General features: G+C 38.1%; 1 protein-coding gene across 1 annotated transcript in view; it reads right to left on the bottom strand.

Moving 5' to 3' along the window:
- Positions 1-5,038: 5,038 nt before the first annotated feature.
- LOC120767741 (voltage-dependent calcium channel subunit alpha-2/delta-3) overlaps positions 5,039-25,480 on the bottom strand; it is a 40,680-nt gene continuing 20,238 nt past the window's right edge. Inside the window, exons 2-13 of the mRNA XM_040093952.1 lie at positions 13,781-13,862; positions 13,338-13,704; positions 12,394-13,268; positions 12,156-12,326; positions 9,764-9,841; positions 9,326-9,702; positions 9,110-9,261; positions 8,523-9,028; positions 8,195-8,437; positions 8,039-8,132; positions 7,556-7,977; positions 5,039-5,455 (exon numbers count right to left, since the gene is read on the bottom strand). Of these exons, the coding sequence (XP_039949886.1) occupies positions 5,348-5,455; positions 7,556-7,977; positions 8,039-8,132; positions 8,195-8,437; positions 8,523-9,028; positions 9,110-9,261; positions 9,326-9,702; positions 9,764-9,841; positions 12,156-12,326; positions 12,394-13,268; positions 13,338-13,704; positions 13,781-13,862 (3,475 nt within the window). The 3' untranslated portion in view covers positions 5,039-5,347. The remainder of the gene's footprint in view (positions 5,456-7,555; positions 7,978-8,038; positions 8,133-8,194; positions 8,438-8,522; positions 9,029-9,109; positions 9,262-9,325; positions 9,703-9,763; positions 9,842-12,155; positions 12,327-12,393; positions 13,269-13,337; positions 13,705-13,780; positions 13,863-25,480) is intronic.

Below are 25,480 nucleotides of genomic sequence, written 5' to 3'. Positions count from 1 at the left end.
TATTTCTTTTTTATTTTCTTTTTGTTCTTTATTTATATATTTAAAAACGGTTCAATCGGTTTATGCTGTCGCAGTTGACAGAAGTTCTCTGTGTTCTTTTATTATGCTTAGAAATTATTAAAAAAAAACTTTTTTTTAAATAAAACTCAATATTATTTTACATATTTAGTGTACATTGATGAGTTTGGTTTAAAATAAAATTTATGATTTTTTACATAAATTATTTTTATACAAACTATTCCCACTTGCATTTTACTAATTAGTTAACAGTGTTGGTCAAATAATTTTTTGATCTTCATTTTAATATTCAAAAAATTGATTTATTAATTATCTCTCTCTCATATACATAACTATATATTTACTTAGTTTGCTTGTTTTTTAAATAAATATTTCTTTCTCATTTTACTACGCTTAATGATCGTAAGAAATTCATATAAATATAATTTACGATTTTAAAAATTTACTTTTAAATTTAAAGGCAATCTGTTGAATTAATTCATCATAAATTTCTCTCATCTCAGTTAATATTATATATATATATATATTTTTTTTAATTTTTTCTTTTTTTATATTTCAATTAAGTTTTGTAGGACGACAATGTTGCTGCGAGAATTAGAACCTTCAACGCTTAGCGTTAAGGTTGTTTCTTTTGTGTTTGCATTTGCATTATCTTACATAATTAGATTTTTGTGTGGCTGTTTATGAAACTAGTGACTAGTGTTTGTCAGTTTCATAAAATTTACAAAAAATTCTTTTTAAAAATTCATTAAAATAAACTTTTTCGTGTTCTTGACAACTTAGTGTCAATAATGTAAACCTTTGTTTTTCTTTATATATTTTTATATACATATACTTTGAGATATTTACTTTAATAATGTGTAAATAATGTAAACGGAAGAATAGCTATAATGTTGTTAGCCTTTCAAGTAATTTGTGCTTAACTTGGTTGAGAATTGCAATTGGATATGCGAGATTATTTGTGTCTGTTAGATATCTACCCTTCAGCACTATACTCAATGGCGTTTTATTGCTGATGAAATTAACTGTTAAAATTACTGGATATCGGTTGTGGACGTCAGAGTATTGGAAAAGTTCATTTATTCAGAAATTCGGATATCCGTGAAGTGGTCTTTTACTTACCTCATGCCCAAACTTAAAATAGGCCCAAAAATTTGGCGTAAAATAGTTTTCTTGATTGACAGACGAACATAAATTGTTATTCGAGGTCTCTAGCTTTCAGTGCAAGAGATGAATTATGGATCTCTTCGGAGTCCTTTGCGATATCATTATTTAAGCTCTCTAGCAGCGACTTTCAGAGCAAGAGATACATTTTTGGATTTGTTAGTGTCTTTTGCGATATTGTTATCCAAATATTCTAGTAGCGACTTTCAGAGCAAGAGATACATTTTTGGATCTGTCAGAAGCCCAAAGTTAGACCCGTATGTCTTTTCCGATGGTGTACGAAATTATTGTTCTTGATTCTTTGACATATATTGTTATTCAAGGTCTCTCAGGAGCCCAATGTTGGAGCCGTATCTCTTTTCCGAAGGCGCTGCGAACGAAATAAATCGGCTTAGCAGATTTGTGATGGGCTCAAATCGGTTTGTCAATAGATAAGTTTAGATCCATCTTCAGAAGCCTTTGGCAAGGATTTATAGATTATGAAGCATAAGCCTCAAAGCCTACCATAATTGATTTAGCCTTGCAAAAAATTATGGAAATCAATCAAGATGAAGCTGTGGCATTGTCTCTGACATTTTAAATTTTGTTGTGGTATGATTTGAGGTACACCAAGAATCGCAGTATCATATAGATAGAAGCAATTACCAACTTGGTTTAGATCTTTGGCTAACTTCGTACTCTTTGAGGATCTGACTCACAAAATAGTACGGTTTTCCATTGAAGCTATTGCTAATTTATGTTAGATCACAAAGTAGTTCGTTTTTTCGTGAAGCTATTGTAAAATGAATCCTTTTATTTTAGGTTAGATAAAAAAATTGTTCGTTTTTTTCGCAGAAGCTATTGCTAAAAGCCTCATTACCAATTTAGGTTAGATCTTCGGCTATGTTCGCAGGGATATGTCTCGTTCTATTGCGGAACTGGTCCTCCTGCTCAATTCACGAATCAGTTCATTATTTCATAGAAGCTATAGTTAAGAAGCCTAGTTAAGGAATTATTGCTTGCCGTTGTATAAATCCTTGTGTACTGTTGCTTTGCATATAAGGAAGCTCTAATTCTAAGCTCTATCTAAAGGAAGCTTTTGAGCGAATTCTAAGAAGTTCTGAACTCTTTTCTACTTTATATCTAAACTGCTACCGTAAACTAAAGGTGCGCGCAAAAGTTTTAGAGATCTACAACCTAGCTTCAAATACTCAAGCTCGATCTGGCAACAGATGTGATAGATTATTGCTGGATTGCCGAGCTATGAAAGCTGAAGGATTGAAGTTGGCTGCTGACTTTTAGTTAAAAGGAGACAGAAAAGGAGAAACGAGTATGAAATTTCGATATTCTTTAGTTGTTTGCTATTCAATTTCTGTTTAGATCAGTCTCTGAAACTGTACAAAAATCGACGGATTTGCAGGCCCGATTGAATTTAGCTAGACTTTATGTATTTTTAAATATTAGAAATCTCAAAACGTGATCGCTTAGTACGAAAGGTTTTCAAGAACTTTTCACATTAGAGTGCTTTATGGCTTTCTTGGCATATGCCTTGCTTTACTTGCTTGCTAGTCAATTTCTGTTTAGATCACTCTCTGAAACTGTACAAAAATCGACGGATTTGCAGGCCCGATTGAATTTAGCTAGACTTTATGTATTTTTAAATATTAGAAATCTCAAAACGTGATCGCTTAGTACGAAAAGTTTTCAAGAACTTTTCACATTAGAGTGCTTTATGGCTTTCTTGGCATATGCCTTGCTTTACTTGCTTGCTAGTCAATTTCTGTTTAGATCAGTCTCTGAAACTGTACAAAAATCGACGGATTTGCAGGCCCGATTGAATTTAGCTATACTTTATGTATTTTTAAATATTAGAAATCTCAAAACGTGATCGCTTAGTACGAAAGGTTTTCAAGAACTTTTCACATTAGAGTGCTTTATGGCTTTCTTGGCATATGCCTTGCTTTACTTGCTTGCTAGTCAATTTCTGTTTAGATCAGTCTCTGAAACTGTACAAAAATCGACGGATTTGCAGGCCCGATTGAATTTAGCTAGACTTTATGTATTTTTAAATATTGGAAGTCTCAAAACGTGATCGCTTAGTACGAAAGAATTTCAAGAACTCTCCGCAATAGATTTCTTTATAGTTTTCTTAGCATATAAATTCCAATGAATTTACCAAAAACGGCCTGACTGTCAACTTCCGAAAGCTGAGGGAATGAATTGAGCGAAGGCTATTAACATTTACTCGAAAGGAGTGGAAGAATACTTGTTTGATAACCAAAAGGTGCAGGGGTCACTGTCTAATGCTTCATAAAAAGAGTACACAAATCCGGTCAGATTGGATTTTGATTCAACTCGTGTATTTTAAAATATCAAAAGTCTCGAAATGTCATCGCTGAGTGATCTCGGAGGGAGCCGACGACCTAACAGTCTTCAAGAGCTCTTCGCATTAAATTTCTTTATGGTTTTTTTACGAGTAGCATATGCCGTTCAAATTTCAATGGATTTACTGAAAACTGCCTAATTGTCAACGTCCGCAAACTGAAGGGTTGAATTGGGCGAAGGCTGTTAACATTTATTCTAAAGTAGTGGAAGAATACTTCTTTGATAGCCAATACAAACTGCTGGGATCACTACCTAGAGCTTCATAAAATTAGTCTGATTGGCTTTTGCTGCAATTTGTGTATTTTAAAATATCAGTAGCCTCGAAATGTTTTCGCTAAGTAATCTCAGAGAATCTATCTAACAGAAGCATTAACAATTTCCAAAAATTCCTCGCATAACTTTTCTTTATGGCTTTCCTGGCATATATCTAACTTTCAAAATCAGCACATAACCACAAATTGCAATTCTCAGCGCTTTGCCTGCTAACAAATGCGAGCTAATGTGCGTCTCAATGCTCTATTATGTTTAAAATTATAATGGATGCAAAATAGGCAGGTCTCGGTTTGGTTGTTTGGTGGTACTAGACACATGTTTCGTTTTACATACACATACATATACAATATATAAATTATAAATCATTTGCTTTTGTTTTTTGGTTTACATTTCAAATATAGTACATACAAATATATATAAGTAGTACATAAGGTAGTGTACATTAACATATAAAGATACACAAATATAGGCACATATGCATACATACTTATGTATATACACATGCATATGCGTGTAGGCAAGTATTTACGCTATAAATTAACAGTAACAAAGTAATAAGTATTTTAGCTTGCACTTAACTATGCGCTTAGTCGTCGCCATTCATTTACCACCATTTAACTAATTAATTTTAACATTTTTGTTTTTGTTTTGATTTTAGCTGTTAACTTGAAGGCTAAGCCTCATTAATCAACGAATTCGACTAGGGGGTACGTACATAACGGTTATAAAATTCTATCAAAATTTAACCAAGTAGATTTCTTTATCTAATTTCATTAGTTTTTTGTGTTTTCTTATGTATTTTTATTTTGTTATAATTTATAATAATTTTTTGGGTTTTTTGGCAAATACGTTTTACTCATTGTCTCAAACAAAATGTTGTGTACTTGTTGTTGTTGCTATTGCAAAGCACATAACATGCAACAATTCCATATGTGATTTGCATTATGTTACATGTATACATTTCACGTGTGTGCGTGTGTGTGTTTGTTCTTCAAAAAAATATCCTAAAATTGTTTTTGTTGTTGTTTTTTAAGTGTTTCTTTTTACATTTTATTTTGTGTTGTTGGTTTTTCGTCAGTTAAAAACTTGATTATCGTCGGAAAGCAGAAGATGAAAAGTTAACTTCGGTTTCAAGTATTTAGTCCTACAGTCATACATACATACAATACATAAGTACAAGACAAGTGTATACAGTAAAAAAAATTAAACAGTTCCGCTAGTTTTGCTAGTCATTTTTTGTTTTAAATTTTCTAACCATTATTTTCGTTTTAGTAATGTCTTTGTTTTCTTTGGCGTTTCCGTTTAAGTCTACATGGTATTTCACATAAGAGAGAACGCTAGGAGCATTTATAGTCAATACAGTAAAGAGGATTGTGCTAAATTATTTTTGGTGACAATGCAAATTTTTCTTCTTAATTTTTACTGTTGCCATTGTGGTTGTTGTTTTTGGTTTTTTCATAAAAAAATTTGTATTTAGTTACATACTTTCGTTCGATAGGGTAAAAAATAAGTAAATGTTTACAAACATTTAAGTGCGTAAATAGCGCGTTAATAAAAATATAAATACGGTCATCAATAAATTTACAATGTCCAATCGCAGCGCTGTCGCATCGCCACAATATGTATATTTCTCCTCCTGAAAAGATATTAAAAAATATATATATAAATAAAAAATGAAACATAAACGAGTAAGGAAGGAAAATAGGGGAAACTCTCCTACTTTTGTTACTGCAGGCGAGGAGAAGGTTCTTAACCTTACCCTGACCTCAAACGGAATTGGCCTATTGATCTCAAACTGGAGGATCCTTGACGATCACTTCTTCTCTAATCATAGGTTTATAGGGTTCAGTCTAGTCGAAGAATGTCCGCCTAGAAAGTCTTTTAGAAATCCTAGGAATACAAACTGGGAAATGAACTGTAAGAGGCTCCGACGTAGTCTCCCATGCGCGTCGGGGGTAGACTCATTGGTCACCAACGACACGGTAGTCGTGGGTCGAAATCTTCAGCTCGGCATTTAAAACTACACAGGAGAGCTCCTATCCATTGAAAACACCGAAAGACAGGCATAAAGCTCTCTGGTGGACTATAGAACTTTCGGAAATCAGAGCGTCCTCCAGACGCTTATTCTATAAGGTCCGTGTGTGTGGTTCAATTGACAACTGGACGATGTAAAAAATGGAACTGACAATATACAACTCTGAGTTAAGGAAGGCAAAGAGGAATTCATGGAAAAGCTTCTGCGAAAAAGTGGAAGGCTGTCATGAGCCCGCTAGATTCAGGCGTATTCGTGCAAAGAACCCCATCTCCCCGGGTTATCTTACGGATGCAAATCGGATGTAGGCGCAAGACGATTGCGCGGTCTGTGTCGATCTTCTGGATGATCGGCACTTGACATGGGCGATCAATTCATTCAAGCCTTTCAAGTCCCGGAGCCGGATGGTATCATAACAGCGCATATTCAACAGGCTTTTAAGGTGTCATGAAACTGGTTGACATCTATCCATGCGAACTAAATAAGACTGGGTTATATCCCGGAAGCCTGGAGACGAATAAGAGTCACGTTCATCCCGATCGCTGGCAGGGTCTCCACAACACGGCCAAAGACTTCAGACTCATCAGCCTCTCCTCCTAGAGCCTCTGGTCAAGCTTATTATGATCTATGGAGTCTTTATGTGATGGAAAAGGGAAAGACCAAACTTGTGAAGAATCTGGAGAGCGTTCAACGAACGGCGTTAATCAGCATGACTACAAGACTGTACAGCTGCTGCTCATATGTATTATATATAGATCGATATTTGCGGTAATAAGTCAACAATAGGTACTGGGGTGCAAATATTCGGTGCCTAAACACTTTAACAGTTTTTGTTGGACTTAGATAATCTTTTATAGTGCAAAGTTTTATCTCGTTATATTAATAATTTCTTGATTTGTGTACTGGATAGCGAAAGAATCTAATTATATGGGAGCAATGGGAGTGGTAGCAGGCCGATTTCGCTCTTTTTCTAACTATTACATAGAAATGTGAAAAGAAGGTCACATACCAAGTTTGGTTCTAATCAAAGTATTTGTCCTGATTAGATATGTCTATCTCTCTGCTACCAAATGTTAGGGTCCTTAAGACCGGCAGGAATCTTCTTTTGGTAAAAGTAACGATAGTTGTTTTGGATAGAATAATATTTAACACAACCGTATTGCACCATCCCTTTGCAGTGCTAAGCCTCTTTTTACTATATCGTAGAGATTGTTCTCGGATTTTTATTCTTGTCATTAAGCCACTTTGCTGTATCCTTGATACTAAATCTCATTGTTTTTAAGCAGCTTAAGTAGTCATCTACTAAGAGGCTCTATAATAATGTGGCCAGAAGAATCTTTCTCTCTCCTACAATGGTTTCAGCTTTCCTAGTACGCAGTAGAGCTTTTATTCATCTGCGTTTTGGAGCTGGTTCGTGAACAAATTTCGTCAAATAAATAACGATACAAGGACACGACAAATGAACACCTTCTTGGAGAGAACAGGACGTGTGCAAAATTTTAGTTTAATATCTCAAAGACTGAGGGACTAGTTCGAGTTTATATAGACATACCGACGGATATGGCTAAATCATCTCAGCTTGTCACAATGATGATTTATATACATATGTACGTACTTACCGACGCCTTCTTCTGGGTATTACAAACTTCACGTATATATTCACTTCCTTCCTCTAACATACCTTACATTAGCACATAAATTTACCTCTGGGTGCTGGGTGAAACATTCCTCCAGACGCCGTCGCTCGTAGAAGCTCATATTTAATTTATAGCATGGAAACTCTATATCATATTCTAAACGTTCGGGTTCCGTGGTCAAACGCATACCTTTCGATGGCATCAAAACATTTACCACCACCAACAAAAGATTGGTATTCGGTATTTTCTTTAAATAAAACGGTCGTGAATATGGCACTTTTATATAGTCGCTTATATCTTCGAGCGAATTCGGTTGTAAGACATAGAGTGTTGAACGTGTATCGCATGGATTATAGACCGGATCGGGTTTCTTCATCTCAAATAATAATTTGCCATCGTCACTCATGTCTTTGTCTTTTTGCGGTTGACGTGGAAACGCATCCGGCGCCGCTTCGTAGTCGTCGTCGATCTCGTCCGAATATTCCAAGACTGGAAATGTGTAATGAATAAGTATAAATAATATATAAAGTATGTAGGCGAGGCTACTTACATGGTGCGCCGTCCGCCCACCATTTGATGCGCGCATATTGCCAGAAGAGCTGCGCGATCAACCAGCGCCAGCCTATGCTCAACAATCTGATTGGCTGTATTTGGGAAAATTGGAAATTATAATAGACTTCTTTACTTCTTGCCGTTGGGGACTTACGTGCAGTAGAGCTTGCGCGTCGCTGGAATCGTCGACTTCCTCGCGACATAGCGCTTGATAATCGTAAACATTGATGGCTTGGAAGAAGCCCTTCTCCACCATTGCCGCCATAACGTCACCTTGGTGGTCGCCGAAGAATTTTCCAGTATGATTGACATTTTGCGCTATCACAATGTATGCATTATTGTCTATGACGTAGCAATCTATCTCGTCGCTCGTACAGGTCTTTATGCAACCATTGCACTGGAGAACATTTTCGAAAGAAAGATGCATTGAACAATTCGAAAATTAATTTGTAAACAAAACAAGTTGACGAACTTCCACTTACATTATCTATCGAAGTGATATTGAAGAATCGGTCCATCATACGTGCATGTGAAAATTGAAAGCCGACAACACATGCAGGAGCCTCTCTACCGCCATCGCGTGGAAATATCGCATGCGAAGCGGTAACCATCAATTCGTTATCCTCCATTGGATCGCTGGCATGCTTCACCATGTACACGAAGCTTTCAGTGCGCTCTTGATGATGCTGCAATATGGCACTCTTGTACCAAGTCTCGTCGATCGCTGTCGTATGATAGTCGCCAAATTCACGATCATTTTCCACTTCAACCTCACCGTAAATGAATTGCCAACGTGTCAAGCCGCTCATGGTGGCCGCAAAACGCAACGAACCGCCAAAGCCTTCTATCAGCCTACGTTCCTCATCATTTGCGAATTTCCACTCACCGTAACTGGAGTTTGTTACCTTGGCATCGAAGATGAGCAGTTGCACGAGCTCCTTGTTGCAGTAGTAGGCATCCTCGTCGAGCGTTATGCGGCCGCAATTTACTACAGTGGAAAGGGTGCACAAGTTACATTGATTTCAAGTAATAACATAAGAAGACTATTAGTACAATCTAGAACACTTACTTTCATCCGTGTCATCACGGTCTGAATCATCTTCTTCATACTGTTCGGACCATTTCCAGTCGTTTTGTAACATCTTTGCAAGAAAATGGCGCAACTCAGCTTCAGGTGTTTTGAATTCGTGGCCTTCCAGGTAATGGTACTTACAATAAACCCTAAAAAGTGTTGATAAAAAACTTTAGAGTTGTTCACACTTTATATTTCTGCCACCGAACTTACCAAGCGGGATGCACTTTCCAGTTGTCACCGACAAAATAGTCCGATATATTCACTTTCATATGCTTGTTCTTCATCACCTCTTCACCCACCTTAATCCAGGTCTTACCATATTCACTTGGCAATACAATGCCTAACGAAAAGGGTGTGTTCGGTAGTGGCGCAAAGAAATAATCTTGTTTCTCCTCGGATACTCGACGCATATTGTCATAGTGAAACTTTACGCTTATATCCTTGACTTCACCTGATTGATATTGGACCATGGCACTACGCAGCTGCAGTATGGACTCACCCGGTTGGCGTGGTTCCGAATCCTCGTAAAGGTGCTCCACTTCCGTGAAATCTATACTGTTGTAATTGGGATTGAGCATACCAGTTTTCTAGTGAGAGGAGAGAGTATTTTATTTCATCAATTTGTGGTGCTAAGCTGTGTTAACTTACCGAAATCGGACGTAAATCGGGATGCAGCAGCATGTAACCGTTATTGGAAACCACATACGAGTAGCCATTTACACCAAGCTGCAAGTAGAGTAGTGGAAATTCTTAAAGTCTGATTAACATTTACTATTTTCAAGAAGATTTTTTTTCTTCCTAAAATTCTGAATTTCTGGACTAGATTGGAAATTAAATAAAAAGGGTTCACATCGCCGCAAGGTAAGCTGTTCTAACTGACTAACTTGCTCTTCTACTGTCCACCTTAAGGCAATGGTTGAAGCATCTCATTCGCCATAGTTACTTTCTACGAACCTGGGGAATTGGAGGGAATGGAAACCGCTTCATTAAATTTGTTCCAGGCTCTGGGTGGATTGTCGATAAGCGACTGACAAAGCCAAAAGCTCTGTCAGAATCGGGAAGAACCTCTCCAAGCCGTACGATACCAAACGAGACTTCAGAAAAAGCAACTCCCTTTCGTGAGACTTCTTCAATCTACTGCTGTAGAAAATAATTCGAGCTGTAGAACTTAATCGAGCATGTACTATCCTTTATAAAAGTGTACAACTGCTACGCCGATGACATCGATAACATTGGCCTCAACAACCGCGCCGTTAGTTCTGTTTTCTCTAGAATGGGTAAAGAAGCGAAGTAAATGGATCTCGTAGTGAAGACGAAATATGTATCTCCTGTCATCAAAGAAACAGTCATCGAACTCGCGACAGGCACCCAAGTTACTGTTGACAATAACTGTTGTAACGTTGTGATTTACGTGAGTACCTGCCGACGACGGCCTTACCTTTCTAGAAGCACATAGATCAGTACAATGCGTTGATCAGCGCCCCAAAGTATAAATGCATTTTGCACGTATATTTTGGTTCCAACTGGTTCAGGTAGATAGGGACACCTCAGCAGCCTTGGTCGGGTACGAGGCCGATCTAAAACCTCTGCCGTACTTTGGGTCCGGCACTCGGCCGCAATACGACTCCACATTGGATTGAATTTTTCAACCCTGCCTGCCTTTAAGTTTCAACCACAGCCACCACGAATCTCCACAAAGGGCCAAACCCAATGAGCAGATTCGAGTAAACTCCAAGGGCTAACTGCTCTACGTGGTACCAAGTTAAAGTCTCTGTAAATACCTTGTAGCTTTTGATTCTACCAGTTGAGCCCCCAAAACTCAATGACTGGTGACATTTGTCGCTTGAACAACAAATATCCTTATACTAGGAACAAATATAAAGCCTATAATATCATTTCAAGCTGAGTATTATAGCACTATTTCTGACATAGACTATGCTGACATTACAAGGCAAGCTCAGAAAGAAAGGCATAGTGCATATGGATTTCAGTCGTCTCTTACGACAGGCATGCCTTTCCACGGGTAAATTCTAACCCCTACCCGCAAGGGGAAGTTACTGTTGACAGTTATAACGAAGTCGTAGATAATTTCGTCTATCTTGGAACCCGCATCAACACCAACAACAACGTCAGCCTCGAAATCCAACGCAGAATACCTCTTGTCAACAGGTGCTACTTCGTACTGAGTAGGCAATTGTAAAGTCCTCTCTCGACGAACAAAAACCAAACTCTATAAGTCACTCATTATTTCCGTTCTGCTTTATAGTACAGAGGCTTGGATAATGATTATATCTGATGAGTCGCCGTTACGAGTTTTCGAGAGAAAGGTTCTGCGCAAGATTTATTGTCCTTTACGCATTGGCAACGGCGAATAACGAATTCGCTGGAACGACGAGCTGTACGAGTTATATAACGATATAGTTCATTGAATTAAGAGACAACGGCTACGCTGGATAGGTCATGTTGTCCGAATGGACGAAAAGACTTCTGCTCTGAAAGTATTCGACACAGTACCTGCCTGACAAAGCTGAGGAGGAGGAAGACTGATGGAGAAGGACCTGGCTTCGTTTGGAATCTGCAATTGGCGTCTCATAACAAATAGGAGAAACGACTGGCGTGCTGTTTTAACTCGCCTATAACCGCGTAAACGGTGTGTACACCTGTTAAGAAGAAGAAAGACCTAAGACATAATTTTGAAACTATCTAACTATAAAGGTAATATGATTTAGAAGAGAGCACTTAATCTACAGATCTAGTTTAGAATTCCAATATTGGCGGATACTAAACTGAATCCGAAGCTGCCGTGTACCTCAAATTGGTTACTGAAAATAATATGTAGGAGTGGGATTCGAAAAAAAACACTTTTATTTTTGTAAATCATCAAACTACTTAAGGTTTCGCCACACTAGTTCTCGATTGGCCGATGGAATTCAGACGGAATTTAAATCAGACGGACATACCATAATCCAGGTTACATTGCAATGTTGAAGATATTTAAAAAGTCCATCTCTCTAAAGTTTCAATGATATCCTTCACTTACCTTATAAGGCAGCGTTAGTTTATCGATATCTTCCACCGGCACATCGGTGCCAGCTACACCAAGCAGACGTGCCCGCTTCGAAGAGTTCTCATTACGGTAGGAACGATCAAAGGCTGGAACGCCCACAGCGATCATAAGCCGTGTGCCAGTATCGTTAGCGCGCGGCTCATACTGCAATGAAATCAAGTTGGAATATGTGTGGGGTTAAAACTTTGAATAATTTGTATGGCTTACATACCGTTCGATCCGTAAACGAATGCGTCCATGTCGGCGGATGTTCCTCATTTTGCAGCACCAACGGCGTGGCTATCACATCTACATACTTCAACACCTCCTCGTGCACCTCATCCAATGTCTGCACATGCGAATAGTAGCCACGATTCAAGCAGGCCATCCATTGTATCTCGCGGACCTTGGTCACTTCCTTGCCCAGCAGATAAGTGAATATGCGTATATTCATATTCATGGTGCCGTTCTCACCATTGCCCCAATTATATTTTTCGAAAATTTCGGTGGTATTGCCAGCAACGCCATCGGTGACAACCATTATAGCTTGATTGCAAGTGGACGTCTCATTGCAACGGCGTTCGATATAGTATTTCTTCAATAGCTGAAATGCTTTCTCATACGCCAACGATAGGTTCGCATATCCCTCAGGCTTGATCTCTTCAATGGCATCATTAAACACATTGATATTCTCAGGTGTGGCCTGCACTAGGGCGTCCTTAAAGCATGGTATTATATCGTGAACCTCCGCGGAGTAATTGAAAACCGTAAAAAAATCATTATTCGAGAAAGAATCCAAAATACTGCGTATTGTAAATTTGGCAACATGATTGCGGAAACCGGTCATCGAACCCGAATTGTCCAATAGTATGACAATATCCTTGGAGCAGGTGGCAGTCTCAATATACCACGAACGTTTGCGGCAATCATAGGTGTCGGCATTTTCCGGATTACCGCGCCGCTGCCATTGTAGGCCGGGATAATGGCGCAGTATGCCCGTGTCGGAGCCGAAATATTGCCACGATAGTGCGGGATCTGATTTGTAGTTTTGTTTGAAAACTTCATCCAGCGTTTCGGACCACATAATAGTCTTCAACACTTCTTTATCTAAGTTATGAAGGAACGAAAATAAATTTACAGAATATTTTATTTAATGATATTTGTATTTGAACTTACCGCCATCAAATATATTAGATGGTACATGGACGGAACTGTGTTCTGTATCAACAGATATATTATAAAAGTGTGTATCCGGATTTAGCGTAAAATTTAGATATCTATCCTCGTATTCCATCATACCATCCAGCAGCTCCTCGGCGCGTTTGTCATCGAATTTTGAAAATTTACTCGAATAGTATTGGTAATTATCCTCCGCATATGTGTAATTAAATACGAATTCTTCGTTGACTGCCTCGGCTTTTTGTTGTATGCAACGTACCGCATCCATTTTGCGCGCAAACATGCGTCCCACATTCGCTGTGATGGATTTAATGAGTTCGGTGCCATTTTTCAATTCGACGCGTGCATTGTATTCTTTGTATTTCTATAAAGAGAATAATATACCGTTATCAGTCGGCTATTATTAGTTGCACGCTTATGGCTTGCTCACGCGTACTTACGGCTTTAATCTCTTGAGATTTGGTCATACGTTGCGCTAATTCCCACAATTCATCGCCAAACTGCATTGCCCATTTGCCAACGCTGGAAGGACAAGTAAAAATAATATTTGATTAATTATGAACTTTACTACGGACTTAAATAAAATACAACGGGTTTTTGGCTAAATTATCTAAATTTGTTCTTATATTACTAGAAATTGCTCCTCTGCTCTTGAGAGCACCCTAAATGAAGGCACCGTTTTCTTTATGGTTTGAGAACAGAATGGGTTCTCTATAAATCGTTGCCTATATTTGGCTTCAAAGTTGAGCATTACACGATTCATTCACTCTGTTAGGCATATAATGGGTTTTTTTATAGGAACTAGTAGAACTGATGTAGACATATAGAGACAGCAAACGACGCTATATTTTTCCCGCTCTTTTAACATTTCTCTTCAGTAATGTATGCCATTTTATATTGGAAAGATATACGATCCAAAAGTTGAAACTTTTAAAATTTACTAACGAAATTCGGATTCAGTGGCCTAAACTTTAAGAGTGCTACGTCCAATTTATGGTCGTTATAATCGTCCTGGCGGATCAACAATTGAGCGTCTAGTGGAAAAATTTGAATCCACAAGCACAGTACAATTTGTTACGGTGTCAGTGAGATAAAGGAATGTCTATAGTAATACAGAAAAAGGCTGCCGCTAGCACATCAATTAGGGAAGACCCAAATCAGTCCCTGTGAATGGGAATCGCTACCGTTCAATGATAACCGAATATTTTTGGCCCGAATCGGTGGATATGGACTTGGACAATGTGTTGCTCCAACAGGACGGCACCAAAAGACAGACAGCAAATGTAACAATCGATTTATTAAAAACCAAGTTCAGTGAACGTATTATCTCATGAAATGCCTCAATTGGCCGCCTGGGTGGTGCGATTTGATGCCGTTAGACTATATCCCGTGGGTCTACGTCAAGTCTATGGCCTATGCCAACAAGGCAGCGATGATTGATGAACTTAAATAAATGAACTCATGTTTCGATTATTATAACGAAACAGTGCTGTAATTTATATTTGGTTGCATTCAAGCAAATGGTCTTCTGATGATTAGAGATTCTTATCCAAGGGGAAGCGAAGCGCTCACATAGTTTTTTCTTTCCAAATGTTCATGAAAAATATTTTAGGTCTAGTGGACAAAAATTTAATGTGTATCTTTGATTTCAGATCTGAACTAAAAGACAGTTTTGAGGTTGCCTGACTCAGTGTTTTTGAACACGCGTTTTGAAAAACGGGCAACAGCGAGGAGAAAGTAGGTTAAATTTTGTATTCCTTGATGCTGTTCCGAAAATTTTATTCAAAAATTCACCACACTGTGGACCGCCAATTGTTAATTGAAATCGGATAGGCCGAGCGTTTCGATTGTCTGGAAATAACCATTTCTCAATAAACCCTTTTAATTTTTAGTTTTTTTTTAGTTTTAGCCATTAAGAGGGGAATTGTGTTCAGGACAACGCCAGGTCGCTCACATCAATAGTGATTACAACGAAGCTACGTGCGCCCTTCTTATAGTTTGGACTTGGCATCTAAAGGTTAGTACTGGTCTATGGCAAAAAAAATAGTGGAAAATTCGCCTTAAGAGAAGCTAATGAAAATCGACTCTCGCAGTTTTTGTCCACAGAGACGACGGTTTCTGTGAGAGAGGCAATACGAAATTATTTTAATACCAGCAAGTTATCATACAAATTGATGTGTACCTAAATCAGTTAAGTCTAACTAGACCTTGTACCATATATGGAACCTTTTGTTAGGCTCACTGATTAAGTGCGGTGTTGATGTATCTAGCACTTGTGGCTTCCATTCATTATTCATAAAAAGGTATAAAGAAAGATGGAGTCATGTGTAAAAGTTCACGCAAGTGAGGAAAGTTCTCTGAGCGCCATTCACTTGGGAGTGGCCAGAAACGATTCTTTTACTTATGGCTAAAGCAGCGCTCGACTTCCGGCCTTAGACCAAGTATCCTCTGGGCAGCCAAAAAAGATCCGTTTGAACGCGAGCTAAAGTGAGAAGGCCAAAAATCCACTCCCCAGGGTTGTGGGTTTGGTACCCGCCACGTAATAAACAATACCAATGGGAAGAACAGAAAATCCTAGGATGAGAGACTACCCTTTTGATGACGACCCCTGCAAGCGTGCAATAATTCGAGTTGCAGATCTTTATCGAGCAGGTACAATCTTTTATAAGAGTGTACATCTGGGCTCGTATGCCGCTGATATTGAAATCATTTGCCTCAACATTCGAATAAGAAAGCGAAGCAAATGGGTCTGCTAGTGAACGAGGGCAAGGCGAAATATCTCCTGTCATCAAACAAACAGTCATCACTCTCGCGACTTGGCTCCCTTTTGACAGTCACAACTTCGAGGTCGTAGATAATTTCGTTTATCAATGTCAGTCTTGAAGTCCAACGCAGAATAACTCTTTCCAACAGGTGGTACTTCGGATTGAGTTGACAATTGAGAAGTAAAGCCCGCTCTCGACGAACAAATACCAAACTCTTTTTTCTTGTCGCGCTATATGGTACAGAGGCATGAACGATGAAAACATCTCATGAGTCGACGTTAGGAGTTTTCGAAAGAAAGGTTCTAAGGAAGATTTATGGTCCTTTGTGCATTGGCAACGGCGAATACCGCTGTCAAAGTTGAGGACGAGGAAAGACCAGGTGGAGAAAAACCTGGTACACTTGGAATCTCAAATTGGCGCCAAACAGCGAAAAGGAAGAACGACGCGAGAACGGCGCGTTGTTGTAAACTCGGCTATAACCGCATAAGCGGTATAAAAAGTCTTGATATCTTGAATTTGATGGGCTAGTTTGTATGACAACTATATATTATAGTAGTCCGATCTGAATCTAAGATTATAGTGTTGCTCTGGATAGTAATCCATGCCAAATTTTATGAAGATATCTCATCAAATAAAACAAGTTTCTTTATAGGGACTTGATTTTGATAGGTCTGTAAGTAGAAGAACTATATGTTATAGTGTTCCGATTTCAGTGGTTCCTATAAATAAGTGGGTTCTTGGAAAGAGGAGGATGTTAGTAAAATTGCAGATCGATATTTCAAAACCTAAGGACACTAGCTTTACAAGCTGATAATTATACCCTGAACTGGGTATATTAAGTTTGTCACGATGTTTGTAACACCCAGAAAGAAGTGTCGGAGACCCTATAAAGTATATATATAAATGATAAGTATGTTGAGCTGAGTCGACTTAACCATGTCCGTCTGTCTGTCCGTTCGTCCGTCCGTCCGTCTGTATATATACGAACTAGTCCTTCAGTTTTTAAGATATACTTTTGAAATTTTGCAAACGTCATTTTCTCTTCAAGAAGCTGCTCATTTGTCGGAACGGCTGATATCGGACCACTATAACATATAGCTGCCATATAAACTGAACAATCGGAATCAAGTTCTTGTATGGAAAACTTTCACATTTGACAAGATATAATAACGAAATTTGGTATAGATTATTTTCTAAGGCAATAATGTAATCTCCAAAGAAATTGGTCAGATCGGTTAACTATAGCATATAGCTCCCATATAAACGGAACGATCGGAATCAAGCTCCTGTATGGAAAACTTTCACATTTGACAATATATCTTCACCAAATTTGGTATAGATTATTTTCTAAGGCAACAATGTAATCTCCGAAAAAATTGTTCAGATCGGATGACTATAGCTTATAGTTTCCATACAAACTGAACACATAGTTACTAAAAGAAATGCACCTGTGAAGGGTATATTAGCTTCGGTGCAGCCGAAGTTAAAGTTTTTTCTTGTTTTTATTCTTTTTATGGTCTTCGTGGCACTCTGTTTAGGATATTATGAAGGGTATATGTGTATTAAACGGATGACGCTGTTCAATATATAGTATGCGATTTTATTTTAAAAATCTAGATCTAAATTGTAGATATAAGTCGAAAAGTTAAGACGACACTTGAGTACTAATTGCAATCTTGAATACTTTTTACCTTAAAGCACTGATTTCTTATCGCGAAATATAAGAAATATTACTCCATAATAAATAAAATGATAACTGATCTATATTATGCCTAATACCACCACTTGCATTAGCTTCAAAAGTGCCCAACAGTACTCTCAATAAGTGTGACTTCCTAATTAAATATGCATTGCTGTCAAATAAGAACGTCCACAAATGCTGCAGTGTCGAGCAATGTACTGACAACTTTCGACCGAGTGAAGATAATGAAAAGCCCAATATTATTACAAGTGGCAACAATACATTAGGCGGCTGGGGCAAGGAGAACGCAAAGTGCAAACAATTTACATGCACCGCAAAGCTAGTGCCATTATATGCCCCATGGGCACACACATACATACATAATTGAAGACAATTTGAGCATACATGTATGAGTGCATGTTTGGCTGTGTGTGACTGTGCCAACACCCGCACACAAAAGAGCACATGCAGACAGGTCTGCCGCAACAGCCGCGGGCAAGCAAACACGTCAAATAGGCACACAAAAGCCAGCTGCTCCGCAAGTCGGCAAGTCGGCAGCAACGTGGCAAACGCAAATAGCAGCCCCGCGGTGGGTATACGAGTACTATATGTATATACATTTGTATGTATGTGAGCACACGTTTGACGGGCAAATGTAAGTTGCATGCATATATAGTACATATGCACACACATACAAACCCATACAAATGCAGTGGAGCAAAGCAGAAAAAAGCTGATAATGAAAATATATATAGGTATATATAATATATATATATATATATGTATTTGTATTGTGGTGCTTATGAGCACACTGGGACATGCCGTTATGCTGCTGGCGTCGCACTGACGACATGTCCCAACCGCTGTGCAGAATAAATGTTGGTGCAGGCATTGTTGAGAAAATCAAGTTAGCAGTGGAGCGCAGAGTACCAGTCAGCTGATCACAGCCAACAGCTGTTATTTGTTTACAAACAAAAAATCCGTTAATAAAAAGTTGCTGATAAAATGGCGCATAAGCACAGTTGATGAATACGAAGGTAATCGCGAAAGCGTAAAGGCGAAAAATGAGGACTTAAAATGAGAGCGCGTTGGTGACAACTGTATAGAGAGTTTCAGATTGAGAGCGCGCACCAGCGACATATTGCTAGTGCGTGCGCAAATAAATGGCAATCAACAAGTGTGTTGTGTTGAGGTCATATTTGCGTGCTCTAAAGTGCTGCCATGCTGCTTTATTGCGTTATTGCCTTGCACATATTTTCGTTGCTTTTGCACATTTTCTTTGCAATCGTTTCGGCATACATTTTCGTGTTTTGATGCCCTCTCGTTGCGCGCTCACTCTCCAGTTTGCTCGCTCTGTCTGCTTTTTCTCTATGTCACTCTCTCTCTCTCTCTAAGTAACGAGCACACCGCTGCGTATACGCAACCTTAGTTATATGCTTTGTTTTAATTCCAACAATTTATCCGTTGTTCATTTAGGCCTTTCATTTGTATTTAACCTGACGTTTGCCACACAACAACAACAAAATAATACATACATTTAAACATAGTTGAAGCAAGCCACAAAAACAGAATAATATTTTTATGGCTATTCATAAATCGAGGAGGAAACAAACGTTGGTTATACATATATGTATGTATGTCTTAAGCGTATATGTATTTGTGAATATGTATTATACGTATTCATGATATATGTATATTTATATATATTCCGGCCATACATATGGCGTCAGCTTTTTTATGGGCAATACATACACATATGCAAATATGAATTTTATCAGCTGCTCGATTTTCTGACTTTATTATTGTGTACTTTCTTATCACCTGCCTATATATAATCAAGTAATAATTATGTTAATTTTTCTTGTGGCTAACGGTTTGTTTACAAGCAATATATAATTAACAACGTGGTAATTTATTTTCTAATATTTATTATATTCACCCTGATCAATAGAAAATTACAAAAATAATAAAGTGTGCGCTTTGTCTCAAATTCTTTGACTTATTTATTTAGGTTATATTATATTTTTAGATTTTGTTAGATACTTCCATAATTTATTATCATTTCGTTATTTTCAGCATAGTTTCTTGCCCACTAAATCAGACCCTTATCACTGCTGATACTTTATGCTGTTATTTTTGTGCATTTTTTTGTGTATCTTTTTTAGCATTTGACGTAGAAAGTGAAGCGTCTTCCACTTTTATGTATGTGGATTATCAAAACTCCACATCCGACAATTTTGTTTACTAACGTGCACTTTAAACCAAAAGTGAGTAAAATTTTCTTTTGAAAATCGGAAAATAATACAATGGTTGTACGGCTTCAATTCGAATTACATGTTATAAGCTCCCAAACTAAGATCCCTCCAAAAACTCTCACATAAAGTGGCTGGGCACAGCTCCAATTGTTACGTGCGATGGCGGATGGACTCATTCGGGTCGCCTTCGATAATCTGCTCCCGATTGGCAAAACCGTCTTCAGTCCGCATTGTACGGCATTCCTGAGGATTCGCATTATCCATTAAAGTAAACGTAGTGCTAAACGGATCTAAGGTTTCTCCAATTATCGACTCTGTTGGACAATTAATTCTACGGAATATTGGACTCAAAGTGCGGTGTGCATGTGAAACGAATCGCGATTTTGGTAATAAACGCTGTACCAGTCTGTTCACTTTGAAATCAAACTAAGTACAAATCAAGTTACAGCTATTAGAAAGACGAAATCTACGAAAAAAGTATTGCATTATTGAAAACCTATATAAACATCGACTGCAAAAACTGATCGATTCGGTAAGAAGGCTTTGTGTGTGGTAGGATCAGAAAGGTGTGGTATATCATGAGCTTCTAAAGCCTGGTGAAACTGTTAATACTAATCTCTACAGACAACAAATGATCAATTGGAACCACGCATTGATCGAAAAATGGCCAGTAAGGGCCAGTATACCTGCACACAAAGCAAAATCAGGTCAGAATACAATCAAAGCACTTTGTTGGGAACTACAGCCCTACCCGCCGTATTCATCAAACTTGAGTCAGGCCCCTTCCTCTTGCCATTTGTTTTCATCGATGAGACACGCATTGGCTGAGCAGCACTTCGATTCTTACACAGAAGTCGAAAATTGGTTATTTGATTGGTTTCCTTCAAGTGACGAAGATCGAAAACAGCATTTAGGAACTTTCTCCTGTTTTACTATCAAAAGGGTAAAAATGCAGTTCAAGCAAGGCGAAAATATTGTGATGTGGACGGTGAAGATGTGTTGACCGAACGCCATTGTAAAATTGGTTTACAAAATATTTTTCCGACAATTTCCATCTTGAGTATGCAACACGTCCAGGAAGGACTCTTCAAGCCGATGTGCCAGTCGTTGATAAATGAAAATCGTCGATTAACAGCTCGAGAGATAGTTGGCGCAGATTGTGGGGTCTCCCGTTTTATGAATTGGGCAGAGCAAACTTCAATTCCCACCGTTGGACATGCTTTCGTCCGAAATTCTTCATGGTTGGAGAATGGAACGTTTGCTCCATCGTCATCGGATAGGTGATCGGGCTCACCATCTCCAGATGTTATGCTTTTTCAGCAGACTGAAGAAACTAGATCACCTCTGAGTGTTCTACAGTCACTAGATCATAACTGAGGGTTCTACAAGAGTATTCTTCGGTATTGAAATTTCTGTTAGTGGCGGCATCTTTTCATGGAATTTTCGGGCACTACACCCGTCGACCAGCTTGTGAAGCTCTTCGTGGTCACGGATTTCGGCACCTCTCTTTTTTTGTCTGCAAATGCGTCTCGCTTCCCTCTCCAACTCTCGGTATCTATCCCATCCCACACGAGGTAGGCAGACTGTTTTCTCTACGGAACTCCTCATCGTACCAGCTGTTTTTATGCATTTTCCGAAAAGTAATGATTTCGTTTTAAGCGGTACGTAAGGAGCTTGAAATGCCGCCCCACAGTTTCCTTTTACCGAGTTGTTGACGATTGCTCTCATAGAGTAGGAGTGCAAGTCTAGTAGAAAATCGCTCGCCTGTCTGTTGTGATTGCAGCTTCTCGACGTCGAACCTTCTCTGTGGTTGTTGACGTGCGTTTTTTGCTGCACAGAGGCGAGTGCATATCTTCGTTGCAAGAAGATAGTGGTCCAAGTCAATGCTAGGACCTCGGAGCGTACGCACGTCTAAAACACTGGAGACGTATTTTCCGTCTATCACAACATGATCGATCTGGTTGGTGGATTTTCTATGCTGGAATGTAGTACCACAGATAACAACATTCCGGGCCCCAGCGAAGTCTATCAGCTTCAACCCATTTGGGAATGTTTCATCATGGAGTCTGAATTTACTGACCGTTGTGCCACAGATATCTACTTTGCCCACCCTGGCGTTAAAGTCGTCAAGCACGATTTTGATATCGTGGCGGGAGCAGCTCTCATAGATGCGCTCCAAGCGCTCTTAGAAGAATATCATAGAAGTATGTATATCAATTCAGATTCGTGGACTGCCAATTTCCTAATAAAACTATATTTCATTTATTGTCTTCTTTTCTTAAGCTTCTGTCGTAAAAAGTTATTTTTAATCTAGTCTTTACAATAACACGCACTGCTCCTTCAATACAATCGCATAAATTGCTTGTATAGGAGTGCAATCATTCGAGCAATCGCACTTTGCCACACACTTTAAACACAAAGTACTTGAATCGAATAAAGAATCCATTTAATTACATACTTGTGTTTGTTGAATAAAATTCACTTTCATTTTTAAAATCATTCAATTTTGAAGATATTAATTTTCAAATTCTCAGAAATGAGGAAGCCATACAATTCAATCATAAATCTTTCGAAGACAAAAACAAATATTTTAATCGACAAACGTTTAACAATGCCACTAAAAATAGAACACACTGCCAACGGACAGCTACCGAAATAAGTGCAAACAAGCAACTTTATATATCTATTTAGGAACATTAGTGCGGGTCGATTTTTGAGGGGCATGCAAAATTTAAAAAAAAAATAAATAGTTTCATAGTTGATATAGATTTTAAGAATTTTATTACTTTACGACTGTAATTATAGATAATTAATTAATATATACTTATTTACAAAATTAAGCAAATCGAGGAGAAAACATTTTAACCCTAGCGCCAGTGGTGTAACCCCTTAAAGGGTAAAGTCCACTTGTGAATTCCATTTTGGTCTTGCATATATATCGAATTTACATTAATTTGAGAATATACTCCAAAAATTAATAATATACATATAATAATTTCGGAGATATGTATGTGTGTAAGAATTTTTTACCTTCGTGTAATCGGCTGTCGAAACCTTCAAAGACTTTTCGACGAGCTTTTTTGATATATTTGTCTGGTAGTAATGGAAGGAATAAGATTTTAGAAAATATTCGGTAGTCGAAAAAGTCTTTTCGTATTTCTGCTTTGCCATTTTTCCACAAGATACATTATTCCAACAGTCTAAAACTTCTCTGGTTTCTCGGCGAAAACCAGCAACAAGTAATCTTCACAGGCTTCTTTTGAAGCCAAATTTACTGCATTAAGGGAGCTCTTCATTGACCGAAACAAGTGGAAGTCCGATGGTGCAAGGTCAGGGCTATATGGTGGATGCATCAAAACTTCCAAGCCAAGCTCTCCCAGTTTTTGCGAGTTATCAAAGATGTATGTGGTCTAACGTTCTTCTGATGGAAGACGAATGCCTTTCTGTTTATCAGTTCTGGCCGTTTTTTTCGATTGCTTGCTGCAATCTCATCAGTTCTTGACAGTAAAATGTAGAATCAACCGTTCGACCAGGCTGGAGCAGCTAATAATGGATGATTTATTTTCAATCCCACCAAAAACTCAGCTTAAACTTTCGAGGCATCAATCCTTGATTTGCGACCATTTGTTGAGCTTCACCACGCTTGGACCATAATCTTTTTCGCACATTATTGTCATATTTGATCTACTTTTCGTCTTCTGTTACCATTCGCTTTAGAAATGGTTCGATTTCATTTCGTTTTAGCAAAGAATCGGAGATTTTAATTTGGTCCATTAAATTTTTCCGAGTCAATACATGTGGTACCCAAACATCGAGCTTCTTTTTGTAGCCATCCTTTTTTAAGTGTTTTAAGATCATTTGACGATGAATGTTAAGATTCTTAGGGATGTCATGACTGCTTATGTGACGGTCATCGATATATGATGGGTTGACCAGAGCGAGGTGCATCTTTCACATCGAAATTTCCAGAACGGAAGCGAGCGAACCACTGTTGTGCTACACGAACTGATACAACATCGTGTCCGTAAGCTTTACAAATTTCATTGGTCGCTTGCGTGGCATTCTTCCCTTTTTATACTAAAATTTCAAAATATAGCGAATTTCTTCATTACTTTTACTCATTTTTGAACAGCTGTAACTTTTTTAACTTCCCCGAATTTAGTTTTTTCTGGTTAAATGACACAATGTTATTGGTAGATTTGGAGATATACGACTGCAAAGACATCTATTGACAAAATACGAAAAGACTTTTTCGACTAGCAATATTTGTTTTAAACTTATTTATCATATTTCTGAAGCTTAAAAATGATATAAAAAATGCAAAAATGTGACTTCCTCTCCTCAAGGTTTGACCTCTGAAGATTCCGCAGGACTGGTTTACTGCCTTTTATTTGATTGACTGTAGTTTAGCACGAATGTATGCCAGATAAACCCTTTTTAAACACGCGTCTAACAAAGCACATTCATAACTCATCTTCAACAATTTATCTACAACACATACATACATACAGACACATGACAGCGCAACAAAATTGCATTTTGCAAAATGGTGCACATTTAATTGAATTTCAATTGAAATCAAATAACTAAAGTGGTAATGGTTACTCATACGCCACACACCACCCCACACACTTATGTACACTCGAACACACGCACACACAAGCGAACTCAATTAGCGTTATTACCAACACTGGCAGACAAGTCAAGAGTTGTCAGCGTTGTATGACAGTCGTGATGCATTCTGTTGGCAGTTGCGATATTTTATATTTCTACAATTGATGACACCTCCTTCATTCATTTAAGTGCACAAATGGAGCAGAGCAGAGCGAAACTCGTATGCGAGATACTGAAAGCGATTGTTTGGCGGCACACCTGCTCCACAAGCACAGAAACCAACATATATGGCATGCAGCACTCGCACAAAATATATAACGGAATAAATTACTGTATGTCAAGCGGATAGCGCGGCACTGGTCGTTTGTGTTTATGTCTGTAAGTGTGACGTCATAGCGGTAACCCTTTTCACTGTTTTTGTATAATAAATAAATTAAATTCTTTTTTGATTCATATTCAAGCATTTCGCTTGAAGCCACATCAATCACTCATGCATTCAATGAATCAATGATGATTATTTACACTTGAGTGTGCAAAGTTTGTCAGCTTGTTAGTTTGTTAGGTTCTCAATGTGTGCGCTACACTATGCTTATATACTTGTTATATGTCGTACGCCGGCAATTTTGTCACTGGCAAAATGCGATTTGTCTATAAAAATAGAAGATAATTGTCTTTTATCGACCCATGATGCCCGTTTTAAGTTATTTTGGAAATGAAGAAATACTAGAGAAAAGAGCATAACTCGTAAAATGCATGTTTTATACTTATTTATTGAACTAGTTTTTCTAAGAAGTATTGTTCCTAGAAAGAATATTTACGCAAGAA

Source organism: Bactrocera tryoni, chromosome 2 (genome assembly GCF_016617805.1).
Source record: "Bactrocera tryoni isolate S06 chromosome 2, CSIRO_BtryS06_freeze2, whole genome shotgun sequence".
NCBI lineage: Eukaryota > Metazoa > Arthropoda > Insecta > Diptera > Tephritidae > Bactrocera > Bactrocera tryoni.
Note: the sequence above shows the minus strand (reverse complement) of the source record. Positions and strands in the feature narration are given on the sequence as shown.